The following is a 12,375-nucleotide window of genomic DNA, read 5'->3' as shown; positions in this document are numbered from 1 at the left end:
GGAAACACGGCTATATGGGGCAAAAACGTGGACCTATACATACAATGTTTCGCCAAAGGAGCTAGAAACCATTATAACTTAAACAAAATTTTGACCCTTTGTGTAGGAGATACCAGAAGGAGTGATCCGACACATTCCATCTTTCCACCTGGCCTTGTGTTAATAGAAATATTGGAATGTGTTGTGTGGGAGGTTAATGATAGAATAGACCGATATTATCCATTTTCGCACCTGACCTAGCACTAATAAAAATATTGGGATTTGCCAAAGTCGAACGGACATTCCTAGATTGACTCCAAATGTCCTAAAACGGATTTATTCCAAATGGACCCCTGATTTAAAACCGGTATTTCGATGAGGTACGATTTGGCCCCATTAAATGATATATATACTCTATAGCGATATGACTTAGGGTGTAAAAAAAAACTACACATACCTTTTACACTCAGCACATGAACACCTAATAAAATACATTTACCTTTTTGAAGGACATACCATAAATAGTGGATCTACAGTGTGAGATGAAAACACTGCAACCCACTTCAGACTGCTATCATTTCTAGGCCACTCGTCCGACAGCTGTTAAAATTATTCCAGTGACAGCTCTTTATATTGTTTACAAGTGTGCAAAAGCATTTTGGTGAGAATTTTCCGGAAAAAAAGTTATTCGTGATGAAATTCAAGCGTGATAGTGTGATTTCTTTATATTTGGCTGAAAAAGCACAACAGCACTCCAGCATTTAAATGTGAATAAATCTTTTGTGCCTCGTACCATCGCTCGTTACCATGATACTGGTAGTGTAGACCGACGTCAAGGCAGTGGACGGAAGAAAACAGCAACATCAGTAGAAATGGTTCGAAAAGTAAAGAAGCGACTTGATTGAAAACCGTGTCGCAGTGGCCAATATTCCATTCGGCAAGTATTGAAAAATGAGCTCGGAGTAAAGCCATTGAAATAGACTCAAAAGACCTAAAGAGTAGTGAACTGCCTCATTTGGTTTTGTTCGATGATAAAACATTCGTTGTCCAGCAGTTTGCAAACAAAATAATCATGTTTACTTGCCAAAGAGGCCAGCTAAAAATGTGCACCTTTGTTTGGTCAACATATGGTGTGGGCCGCCATAACAGCCGATGGTCGCTCTCCGCTCGAATTAATCGACCGTGGCATCAGATTAAATGCTGAATATTATCGCAAAAATATACTGGAGGGTGTTTTAAAGCCTTGGACACGCAAACATTTTGGCCGTAGACCTTGGACATTCCAACAGGACTCAACACCATCGCACTCAGCACGCGCCACCCAAGAATGGTTACAAAATGAGGTTTCTCGCTTCATTTCCAGGGCACAATTGCTACCAAAATCTCCGGTTACCAATCCGTTGGACTATTGTGTATGGAGTATTTTGGGAAGCCAGTTGGCACTAAAAAATACTAAAGTGTCGATCACCTTAAGCAAGCTCTTCGCCGGGAATTGTTCAAAATACCTCAGAGCAACATTCGGGCAGCATGTGACGGTTGAAGGCCATAATTCGTGCCAAAGGTGACCAATTCGAACAAATCTAAACTTATTCTAATATTTGATGCTATTCCGACATTGTTTGCTTTATTCAATAAAATTAAAAAAATGTAAAAATTATGGCGTTTGACGTTGTTGTATTTTTTTTTTATCTCACTCTGTATTTAAATAACTGAATATTGTCAGCTGTCGACAGTACCAACTGATTTTATTTAACCTTTTCTAAATAATTTATGAATTTCGATTTAATATTTGAGCATTCTAGAAGTCATACCAAGAACCCCATATAAATGAAATTTTATTCGATATAGCTTTCGTATTCGGATTTCAAATTTAAACCGTTCCAAAGCATTAATACGCAATTGATACTTTAATTGTCAATATGGACGTAGGTATTCTTAGTGATAGTGGATATCCTAAAGTTGACAACGTCCGCCTTTTGTAGTTCCTTACTGGTTTCCTTCATGTTGAGAGTGTAATCTATAATGTTTATTTTTAATTTTATTCGTACCCTAACAGTAATTGAAACCATTTTTCTTTTCAGACATTTTCTGCGAAAGATGCATCAACCACGCTATAGTCCAGCACCAATTGTGCCCCCCACAATGAATCCCATGACACATCCGGGTGTTGCCATGAGACCACCACTGCAGCAGCCACAAATGCGTCCTCAAAATTTTTCAAATGTAAGTATTATTTAATTCTATGATGTTCGAATGTTTTGAATATACGTAAATATATTTTAAATGTGTCAACTACGCTTGGGAAAGACTATTCCAAAAGACTCACACATGAATTTCGTTATAAAATGTAATTTAAATATTTTCCAGAGGAATTCTTATGAAAACGCAAATTTTAAGCCTTTCTAAAATAATTTTAGTTTCTTACTGTGATTTTTTATTTTATTTAAATACACATGTATGCATTTATTTGGAAAAATCGCAAATAGAGCTTCTCTTCAAAAACACCCATAACATCTCCAAAAGAAATTCAAAGTTTCTCTCCACACGCTGCCTGTGTCTGCATCATTTATTTGTGGAAGTTTTAATTATGCTCTAAATTATTATTAATTACATGGTGCAATATTTTTATTGTTATTATGCTCCTCGAGCTGCCGCTATTGCTGCTGCTGGCAGGAAGAAATTACCACATAAAGAATGTCTCGCACTCTCGCCCTCTCTTGTGTAACATTTATATCATTTATTCAGCCAGCACAGAACGCTTCGACGTTGTTGCGTAGGAAGCCAATTCAGTTTTGTTGGCAGAGGAAGAACTTAATAACTTCTTGACATTATTGGCTGCCTCTGGTTGAAGCGTTCGTTCGTTGTTGCTGCCTCAATATCACAATATTATGTCTTCGAAGGAAGTTTTCATTAAAAATGTACTCCCCTTTATGCCAAGTATATTGAAGTTTTTTTCTTTTCGTTTTATTTAAATGTCGTTGAAGCAAAGAGTATGATGTATTTGTTGTCAGTTTGATTTGAAGAAAAATGTCCCGTGAATACCACAATAGTGTTTGTCGATGGAGCTGTAACTGTAATTTGGTCGAACTGTTGTTACGGCTTTAAATGTCTCGACCGTTTCTCTTTGATTTTGATTCTCAATTTCATTTATCGTTATTTAGCTGTAGTATTTTAAATTTACCTGGATTGTGCTCTTACTTGTTGCTCTGGTACTTATTTCAGGCTAAATTTCATGAGGATCGGGCTACAATTGTGACCTGTAGTGTATCGATGTATTAGGATTTGGAAATGTTTTAGGTCCCATAAAACTAATAATAACCCCGATACAAAATTTTGTACGGCATACAAAACCGCAACCACATTTTTATATATCCTCGTGTATCGGGTAGATTTTGCTTGGATTGTTTGCTTGAGTGCTTATTAAGGTCCCGTACAACTATTTTCTAGTATTCATTAAGGACTATTCCAGCCTTGCATATCGTCGTAGATTCCTTCTTGAGTGCTCAATAATACCGCCCTTGCTTGATTGATTATTAAGGTATTTTGCTCCTTGCTACCTTCCCAGGATATATAATGAGAAATAGAGTATATATCTGGGTCTTGGATAGTCGACCAGCCCGACCCGACTTTCTTGTCCTATTTATAGGAGAAATATTATAAAGGATATTAGAAGAACCATTGCCCAATGGACACACATCAAATTTTTCTGTCCAAAACTAATTCAACGTCTCCATATGTTTACCCTTGAAACCAACAGTTATCTTAATATCAAATTTGAGGATTCCAGCCCTATTCCTTCACCCGAAACCAAATTTGGTAACATTTAGTACTCTTCGTACAATTATATAACACATTTTTGAAACCACCACCATATGTCTACACATTAACAGCGACCCTAATATCAAATTTCAGATTTCAAGCATTATCTGTACACCCAATCCCAGATTGTACAAAATATAGTACTATTTAGTACTTTTTGTGCACATATAGTATACATTTTTGAAACCACCTTTTCATCATAATTCTACCACTTATACGGACCCCAATACAAAGTTACGAACATTCAATACACATTTCCAAAACAACCTGTATGCCAAAATTTTCAAATTTCAAATTTTGAACGAAAATGGTACCAAATGTAGTACAATTTAGTATTTTTAATATACTTAATTTCCAAAAACCCACTGTGCATGCATCGTAAACTCCATTAGTGACCCTTATTACAAATTTGAGAGTTCTGGGCTACAAAGTCAAGCGCTACAATTTTTACATTCTTTTTTTATTTTTTTTTTTTTTAAATGAAAGCAGAAAATGTCGGAAATAGCATCAAATTTTGGAATAAGATTACGGAAACGAAATCTTCACACGCTGCCCGAATGTTGCTCTGCGGTATTTTGGCCCATTCCCGGTGAAGCGCTTGCTTGAGGTGATCGACACTTTGGAATTTTTTAGTGCCAACCTTACTTTCCAAAATACCCCAGACACAAAAATCCAATGGATTGGTATCCGGAGATTTTGGTGCCCATTGTGCGATGGAAATGAAGGGAGGAAGCTCATTTTGTAACCATTTTTGGGTGGCGAGTGCTGAGTGCGATGGTGCTGAGTCCTGTTGGAATGTCCAAGGTCTGCGGGCAAAATGTTTGCGTGCCCATAATGTTTGCGTGCGATAATATTCGGCATTTATTCTGATGCCACGGTCAATTAATATGAGCTGAGAGCGACCATCGGCTTTTATGGCGGCCCACACCATCTCCATGGCCGGCGCTTGAGTTCTGGTGATCAACCGAAGGTGCATATTTTCAGCTGAAAATGAATGCGTTCTCGTCAGAGAAAATTAAATTCGGCAGTTCACCACTTTCGGCCAAACGATACAACTCTTTAGCTCTTTTAGGTCTATTTTCTTTCTGTTGCGGTGTAAGTTCTTGCATTTTTTTTTGTAATTTCAATGGCTTTACCCCGAGCTCTTTTTTTAATATTTGCCGAATGGAATATTGAGATATGTTCAGCTCACGCCATTTTTCGGCCACTGCGACATGGGTTTTATTCTTCTTTACTTTTCGAGCCATTTCTGCTGATGTTGTTGTTTTCTTCCGTCCACTTTCTCGACGTCAGGCTACGCTACCAGTATCACGGTAATCACGAGCGATGGTACGAGACACAAACGATTTATTCACATTTAAATGCTGGAGTGCTAGATCGATAGCTGTTTGTGACTTTCCAGCCAGGCGCCGACCAAGCACATGGCCACGGATAAGATTTCTAATCTGGTTGGAGAGTTGACTCTGCTGACGTTCCTAGACGTGGTATGCGAAAGCAGAGAGAAAACTGTCCGTCCTTCTCAAAGAAACCAAGACCCTGGTATTCAGCCGGGAGACCATTCCATCTGGTTTTGTGAATGGCTGACCTCTCTCAGAAGCTGTGGTGAGGTCAAACCTCGAGGAAGGGGAATCACCGACATGCACCGATGAGGTTAATCTCCAGATTCAGGATGCCATGGCTGAAGGTGATGTGGTGGGTACCATAACCACCAATATCCCGCGGTGGCTTCGACTTAAGGGTAGCAAAGGCTAAGAGTGGTTATAAGAGGTCGGTGAAGTACTGCAGAAAGTTCATCCAATGAGACCCCCTCAAGTTAGAGAGGGAAAAGGAGAGGGAAAAAATTCTAATCAGGACGAACCTTAAGGCTGTGTGGAATTTCGAAAAGAACCACCTGCATTCGTTTGAGAAGGAGTTTATCTTCCTCCTTACTGACCTCGTAAAGAAGGTAAATCTACTTGTGTCACACACTATCACGCTTGAATAAGTTTCGAGAATAACTTTTTTCCTGGATAATTCTCACCAAAATGCTCTTGTACGCTTGTAAACAATATTATGAGCTGTCGCTGGAGTAATTTTAACAGCTGTCGGACGAGTGGCTTAAAAATGACAGCAGCCTGAAGTTGGTTGCAATTTTTTCGTCTCACCCTGTACAAACGATTTTGAGCAACGTTGTCCTAGTTTGTAATAGTATATTATTATAGCTTATCACCCTACCTAAATGCAGATACTGAATCTACCGAACACCTGGTGTGAGACTTCCCTCGAGCTTCTAATTTTAGTTTCTTCTAGTTTTTAGTCTCGGCGATTAAAAAATAGTTTATTGAATATAAAATTTCATTATATGGACTAATATTCATTTCTGAAACACCCCTCGTAACCCATTACCAAGTTAGCTAGTTTGTCATAAACACACATGTGCATGTATGCATACATATGCGTGTGTGTGTCTATGAAATCATGATTTAATGATATTGACTTTTATGACTTCCCTCTTAATTGTTAGATGTTTGTTGGGATAATTAAAAATATTTAATTTTTGCTTTTATGTCATAATAATTTCAATACAATAACGGTGAACGGAGACGAGCGTATGTGTGTGTAAGCGAGCGAGCGGTGTTGTGGATACAATTGTGACAGCGCCGAACATAACGCCATTTGATTATGGCAACTAATTTTTTGAGGGAAAACAGAAACTTTTGTGGTCGAAGTCTAGGCGGAATTTGTTCCCCCGCCCAGCCGAAACATTTGGATGAAGTTCATTAAACGAACCCCCCTCCCCATTTCTCTTTTCCCCTGTGTGCATGCCTGCCTCCACGCCAGCATATCCTTTGGCCCAGCACAGTTAATGAGCATATAAAGAAATCATAAATAATTTTTGTGATTTAATTTCGAACCAAGGGCACATGGTTGTGTGTGTGTGTGCGTGTGCTTATAATGTGTTTATTTGATTGCTGCCACTAACAACAGAAACAACCTCGAAGCCCCATAGAATTCATAGACCACCAACAACCACATTTTGAATATTTGTGGTTAGATTGGAATGTGAATAGGTTTTATACTCTCCTGCCAAACTTTGACCATAAATAAGTAATAATCATTAAAATGTGTTACAGATAATTATTATGGATGTATGTGAGTGTGTATGTGTGTGAAGTCTGTCTTTTTTGTATATGTATTTTATTCTCGGTTTCTATCTAAACATAATCAATAATTTGGCAGATGGATGTTTATTTGCTTTTTGCTAATGGACTTTCGGCATTGAGATTAGTTTTTTTTGTTTGTTTGTTTGCACACATAAATAATATAAAATATAACTATCAAAAGTTATTGCATGGAAATGTATGATGAACTGCAGTGGTTGGAAAAAGGGGGAAATTAAAAAAAAAAATACAAATGATTACCTTCTCCAACAGAAAAAAAATAAATACTGAAAAATATTAAGAGATTATGGAAGTAGTGCTAACAAAAACAAACATATGGGTGTTTTGAAAGTAACCTCAAATTGAGGAAGAAAGCTCCCCCTTTTTCAAATTTACGGATTTAGATTCCTTGGAATCGATAAATTGTAGATATATAGTGCCTTCGCCAATATTACTTGTAGCAATACATGGATTATTTTGGTACAAAAAATTTGATCCTCAAGCGAGCCACCCCTCCTTCACTTTAAACAAGATTGTAGCTAGTCAAAAATATGCTTGCTTGAGGTGATCGACACTTTGATATTTTTTAGTGCCAAACTTGTTTTCCAACATACTCCAGACACAATAGTCCAACGGATTGGTATCCGGAGATTTTGGTGGCAATTTTGAACTGGAAATGAAGCGAGGACCTCATTTTGTAACCATTCTTGGGTGGCGCGTGCTGAGTCCTGTTGCAATTTCCAATATCTGCGGCCAAAATGTTTGCATGCCCAAGGCTTTGATACAGGGGTATTTTTTACTCCTTTTTATACCCTCCACCTTGAGAAGGAGGGTATATTAACTTTGTCACTCCGTGTGACCGATCTCTAAATATTCCTCGTAGACTCCATAATGTATATATATTCATGATCAGCATACAATTCTAAGTAGATTTAATGATGTCTGTCTGTGTGTTAAAATCACGATACAGCCCTCATTATTTGACGAAGAGCTTCAAAATTTTGCAGAATAATTTGTATTGTATCTTGTATGATTGGCATTGAAAATGGCATATATTGGTCCACGTTTTTGTATCGCCCCCATATAACGCTACCTTCCAATATTCGGTATTTGGATGATTTTCGCCAGATTTTTTTCTGGGATTTGTCTACAAATTGGTATTTGTAGGCCATAATGGGTTCTAGCTCCGGTGGCGAAACATTGTATTTATAGGTCCACGTTTTTATATAGCCCCGATATTAGGTATTTTGATGATTTATGGCACATTTTTCCACGGATTTGTCTAAAAGTTGGTATTTGTAGGTCATAAATAGCTCCGGTGGCGAAATATTGTATGTATATTTCCACGATTTTGTATAGCCCCAATATAACGGTACCTCCCAATATTCGGTAACTTGATGATTTTTGGCACGGATTTGACTAAAAATTAGTATTTGTAGTTCGTAATGGGTTTTAGCTCCGGTGGCGAATCCTGATATTTGCATCAGTGCTAGTTCAGGTGTGAAAATGGTCAACATTTTAAATAATTATAACTCCTATAAAAAGTAAAGTAAGGGTCCGATTACGTTCAAATTTCACACATCACAATATTTTTATTAATCTTGTGTGTATATGGAGTATATCTGTTCACTCCTTCTGATACCACCCCCGCAAAGGTTCCACATTTTGAATACCCATGAAACTCATAAAATAGGAAATTAACATCCGATTCCATTTAGACATGCCACATCGTAATATTTCCATAAACATAAACATAAGATCTGACATAAATTTTTGTAGAGATTTTACTCTCTGGTACCTCCCCACAAGGGGTCAACATTTTTAATACCCAAAATTATCATAAAATCTGAAATAAGCATCCGGTTCATTTCATATCTCACACATCACAGTATTTTTTATTAACCCAAGATCTAGTGTGGAAATGGGATATGTTGGTCCACTCCTTCTGGTACACCCCTCACAGAGAGTCAAAATTTTGAATATCAATGGAGCTCATAAAAGGCGTCAATAACATGTGATTGCAATCTTGGTACATCTCAAAATTTCCATCAACACAAGATCTGTTATAAAGATGGTACAGATCAAAGCTTTTCTTCTGGTACCTCCCCACTTACTATCGCTTGTTACCGAGATACTGTTAGCGTAGCCCAACGTCATGGAATTGGACGGAAGAAAACAGAAATCGAAAAGTAAAGAAGCCGAAATCCGGCTCGTGAGCTGAACATATCGCAATATTCCAATTGGCACATATTGAAAAGTGAACTCAGGGTAAAGCCATTGAAATACCAAAAAGTGCAAGAACTTACACCGCAACAGAAAGAAAATGGACTCAAAAGAGCTAAAGAGTTGCCTCACTTGGCCGATAGTGGTGAACTGTCGAATTTGGTGTTCTCCGTTTAGAAAACTTTCGTTGTAACAGCCGATGGTCGCTCTCCGCTTGTACTAATCGACCGTGGCATCAGAATAAATTCCGAAAATATTCTGGAGGGTGTATTAAAGCCTTGGGCATGCAAACATTTTGGCCGCAGACCATGGACATTCCAACAGGACCATCGCACTCAGCACGCGCCATCCAAGAATGGTTACAAAATGAGGTACAGGTCATTTCCAACGCACAATGGCTACCAAAATCTCCGGATACCAATCGGTTGGACTATTGTGTCTGAAGTATTTTGGAAAGCAAGATTGTCAATAAAAAATACCAAAGTGTCGATCACCTCAAGCAAGCACTTCGCCGGGAATGGACCAAAATACCGCAGAGCAACATTCGGACAGCGTGTGACGGTTTCATTGGCCGTTTAAAGGCCATATTTCGTGCCAAAGGTGTCCAATTCGAACAAATCTAAACTTATTCTAAAACTTGATGCTATTTCCGACATTTTTCGATTTCATTCAATAAAATTAAAAATAAAATGTAAAAATTATGGAGTTTAACGTTGTTGCAATTTTTTTTATCTCACCCTGTATGTAGGGAAAGCAATATTTTGAGACACATATATCCGTATATAGCTATAGCCATAGCCATATTTTCCAACGGTTTATTCTTTAGGTTTAAAGTTATAAAGTTGCGTTGTTTGCGTGTTCATATTTTAAAGTCTCATACCATCAACTGAGTATTAACCACCGTAACCACCCAAAACTATTTATCCCACATAATAACATTATGGCTAAGCATAACACAAAATTCCTTCAAAGTTATACAAAACCTACAACACACCTGGCTGGCATTACTTCTTCAAACAAAACCTTGGAAATGTGTTTACCTAAAATCTCTAGTTTAACAAAAATTTAACAAAGTCGTGTAAACAGCCAACTTTTGGGTTGGTTCAGGAACAGATTTTTAAACAAAACAAAAGGAAAACTTTTTTTCATCCTCCTGCTGCTTAAAGGATTTTAGCGTCGTGTTGTTTTCCAAGAATTAAACTCAGCCTTTGTTTTGTTCAACTATTTATCAGTGTCATGCCATCGAATTTTCAACTGACCAATAAAAAGTCTTACGTTTTTTTTTTTGGTTTTGAATAGTTTAGCTGTGTTATGAATAAAATATAAATTTACGGAATGGAATTATTTTTTTTCATTGTAGTTGTAAACTAAGGTCACACGTTAAAGTCGTTACACTTCGTGTATCGAAGATATATGCCTTTTATTTATTTTGTGGGCAAATATCGTTATGAATTGAAAGCTTTCACATATGTCTTTTGGAAATATATATGAGGTCCTTTCTAGGAGAGAGACCTTCCAAATCTATTCCATTAGTAGGCATAGGCATTCTACGTAGCAGGCACTTTTTTGATTAAAGAATCCATTCTAAATAAGAGTTAAGAGTTATATATGTAGACGATTTTCATATTTTTATATGGATGGAGAAAACATTATTTAAGACTTATATCAGCGTCTAGTTTGAATCGAATTCCATCAGACGGTAGTGGTTTTCGATGGAACAACAAGTGGTTTTGGAATTATGTCCTAACAGAGTTTCGTCTGGCTAAACGAAAATATATATTATATTAGAACTAGAGATACCTTGTTGAAAGCAAAAATCAGTTTTTAAACTTTCGGAATTTTTTATCTTCAATATAATATTGAGCTTTTTCCATTATTTTCAATTAAACCAAGGTCGGTTAAAGACGATTTTTATTTTTGATGTGATATTCCAACAAAGTGTACCTCATGGAGGTATATTTGGAGGTATATTTGTATATGGTTAATTATATTGTTTTTAGGAACATAAACAAAATTTGGTACCTCATTTGGGAATTTGATCAATTCGGAAAAATACTAAATACATCAAAAAAAAAAAAAAAAATAAATAAATAAAAATAAAAAAAATAATAAAAATAAAAAAAAATAATAAAAATAAAAAAAAAATAATAATAACCAGTAAAGAAAGTCCTGAAGTTGGGCGGAGCCGACTTCATGATACCCTACACCACTTTGCTAATTTAGTAGTGCTCCACATAACAATTAAAAGTTTTTATGGGAGAATTCAATCATACACGCTATGTTTATAATTATTATTTAAAGTTCAAAGGACTAATTATGCCGAAGCATTTGTATCTTTTAAATTCGGACTTCTATTGCCCATTTGGGCGAAAATTAATTTGAAATCAGATAAAGATATATATGGGAGCTATATACAAATCTGAACCGATCTCGATAAAATTTGGCAAAGATATTTCTGAGCTATATTTGATATATTTCCCTGAATATCGTTGTTACGGAATGCATTTACGGCTGTGGGTAATAAATACAACAAATCGGATTAACAATATATATGGGAGCTATAGCTATATCTGAACCGATTTCGATCAAACATGGCATACTTATTTTCAGGCCAAATTTGGTTGTATGTGCAAAATTCCATACAATTCGGGCTGATATTACGTTTGGTGCAAAATAAAAGGCAAATCGGACGAAGATATATATGGGAGCTATATCTACATTTTTACCAATTATCTCCAATTTCAATAGGGTTCGTCCTTGGGCCAAACAAATGTTGTTTGGAAAATTTCATCTCAATCGGATAATAAATGCTACCTGTATTTTGCTCACAAGAATACATGGACAGACGGACGGACGGACGGACTGACATGCATAAATCAACTCAGAAAGTGATTTTATGGAGATCCTCAAAATTAAGTATGGGTCTATCACGCTTCCTTCCCCATGTTACAAACAAATGCACAAAGACATAATACCCTGACCACCTCGTGGTGTAGGCTATAATATTGGTAGGTTCAAAATTTGGAAATCGAACATTTATATCCAATTTTATTCGAAATTATAAATTCCGATGAATTACATATTCATATCCGATTTCTGGTAAATATTTAGATATAAGAAGTTGTAAAGAATCACCGACTTGTTTCTCGAGTTATGACACCCTTTGTGCGTGAGGTACTAGAAGGAGATGGCAGATGTATATCATCTTTTCACA

General features: G+C 36.7%; 1 protein-coding gene across 1 annotated transcript in view; it reads left to right on the top strand.

Annotated features, from left to right (window-relative positions):
- Positions 1-12,375, top strand: part of LOC101892253 (protein alan shepard) — a 708,170-nt gene that overhangs the window by 821 nt on the left and 694,974 nt on the right. Inside the window, exon 2 of the mRNA XM_059127478.1 lies at positions 2,061-2,202. Coding sequence (XP_058983461.1) covers positions 2,077-2,202 — 126 coding nt within the window. The 5' untranslated portion in view covers positions 2,061-2,076. The remainder of the gene's footprint in view (positions 1-2,060; positions 2,203-12,375) is intronic.

Source organism: Musca domestica, unplaced genomic scaffold (genome assembly GCF_030504385.1).
Source record: "Musca domestica strain aabys unplaced genomic scaffold, Musca_domestica.polishedcontigs.V.1.1 45, whole genome shotgun sequence".
Taxonomy (NCBI): Eukaryota; Metazoa; Arthropoda; class Insecta; order Diptera; family Muscidae; genus Musca; species Musca domestica.
This window is presented reverse-complemented; position numbering and strand designations above follow the sequence as displayed.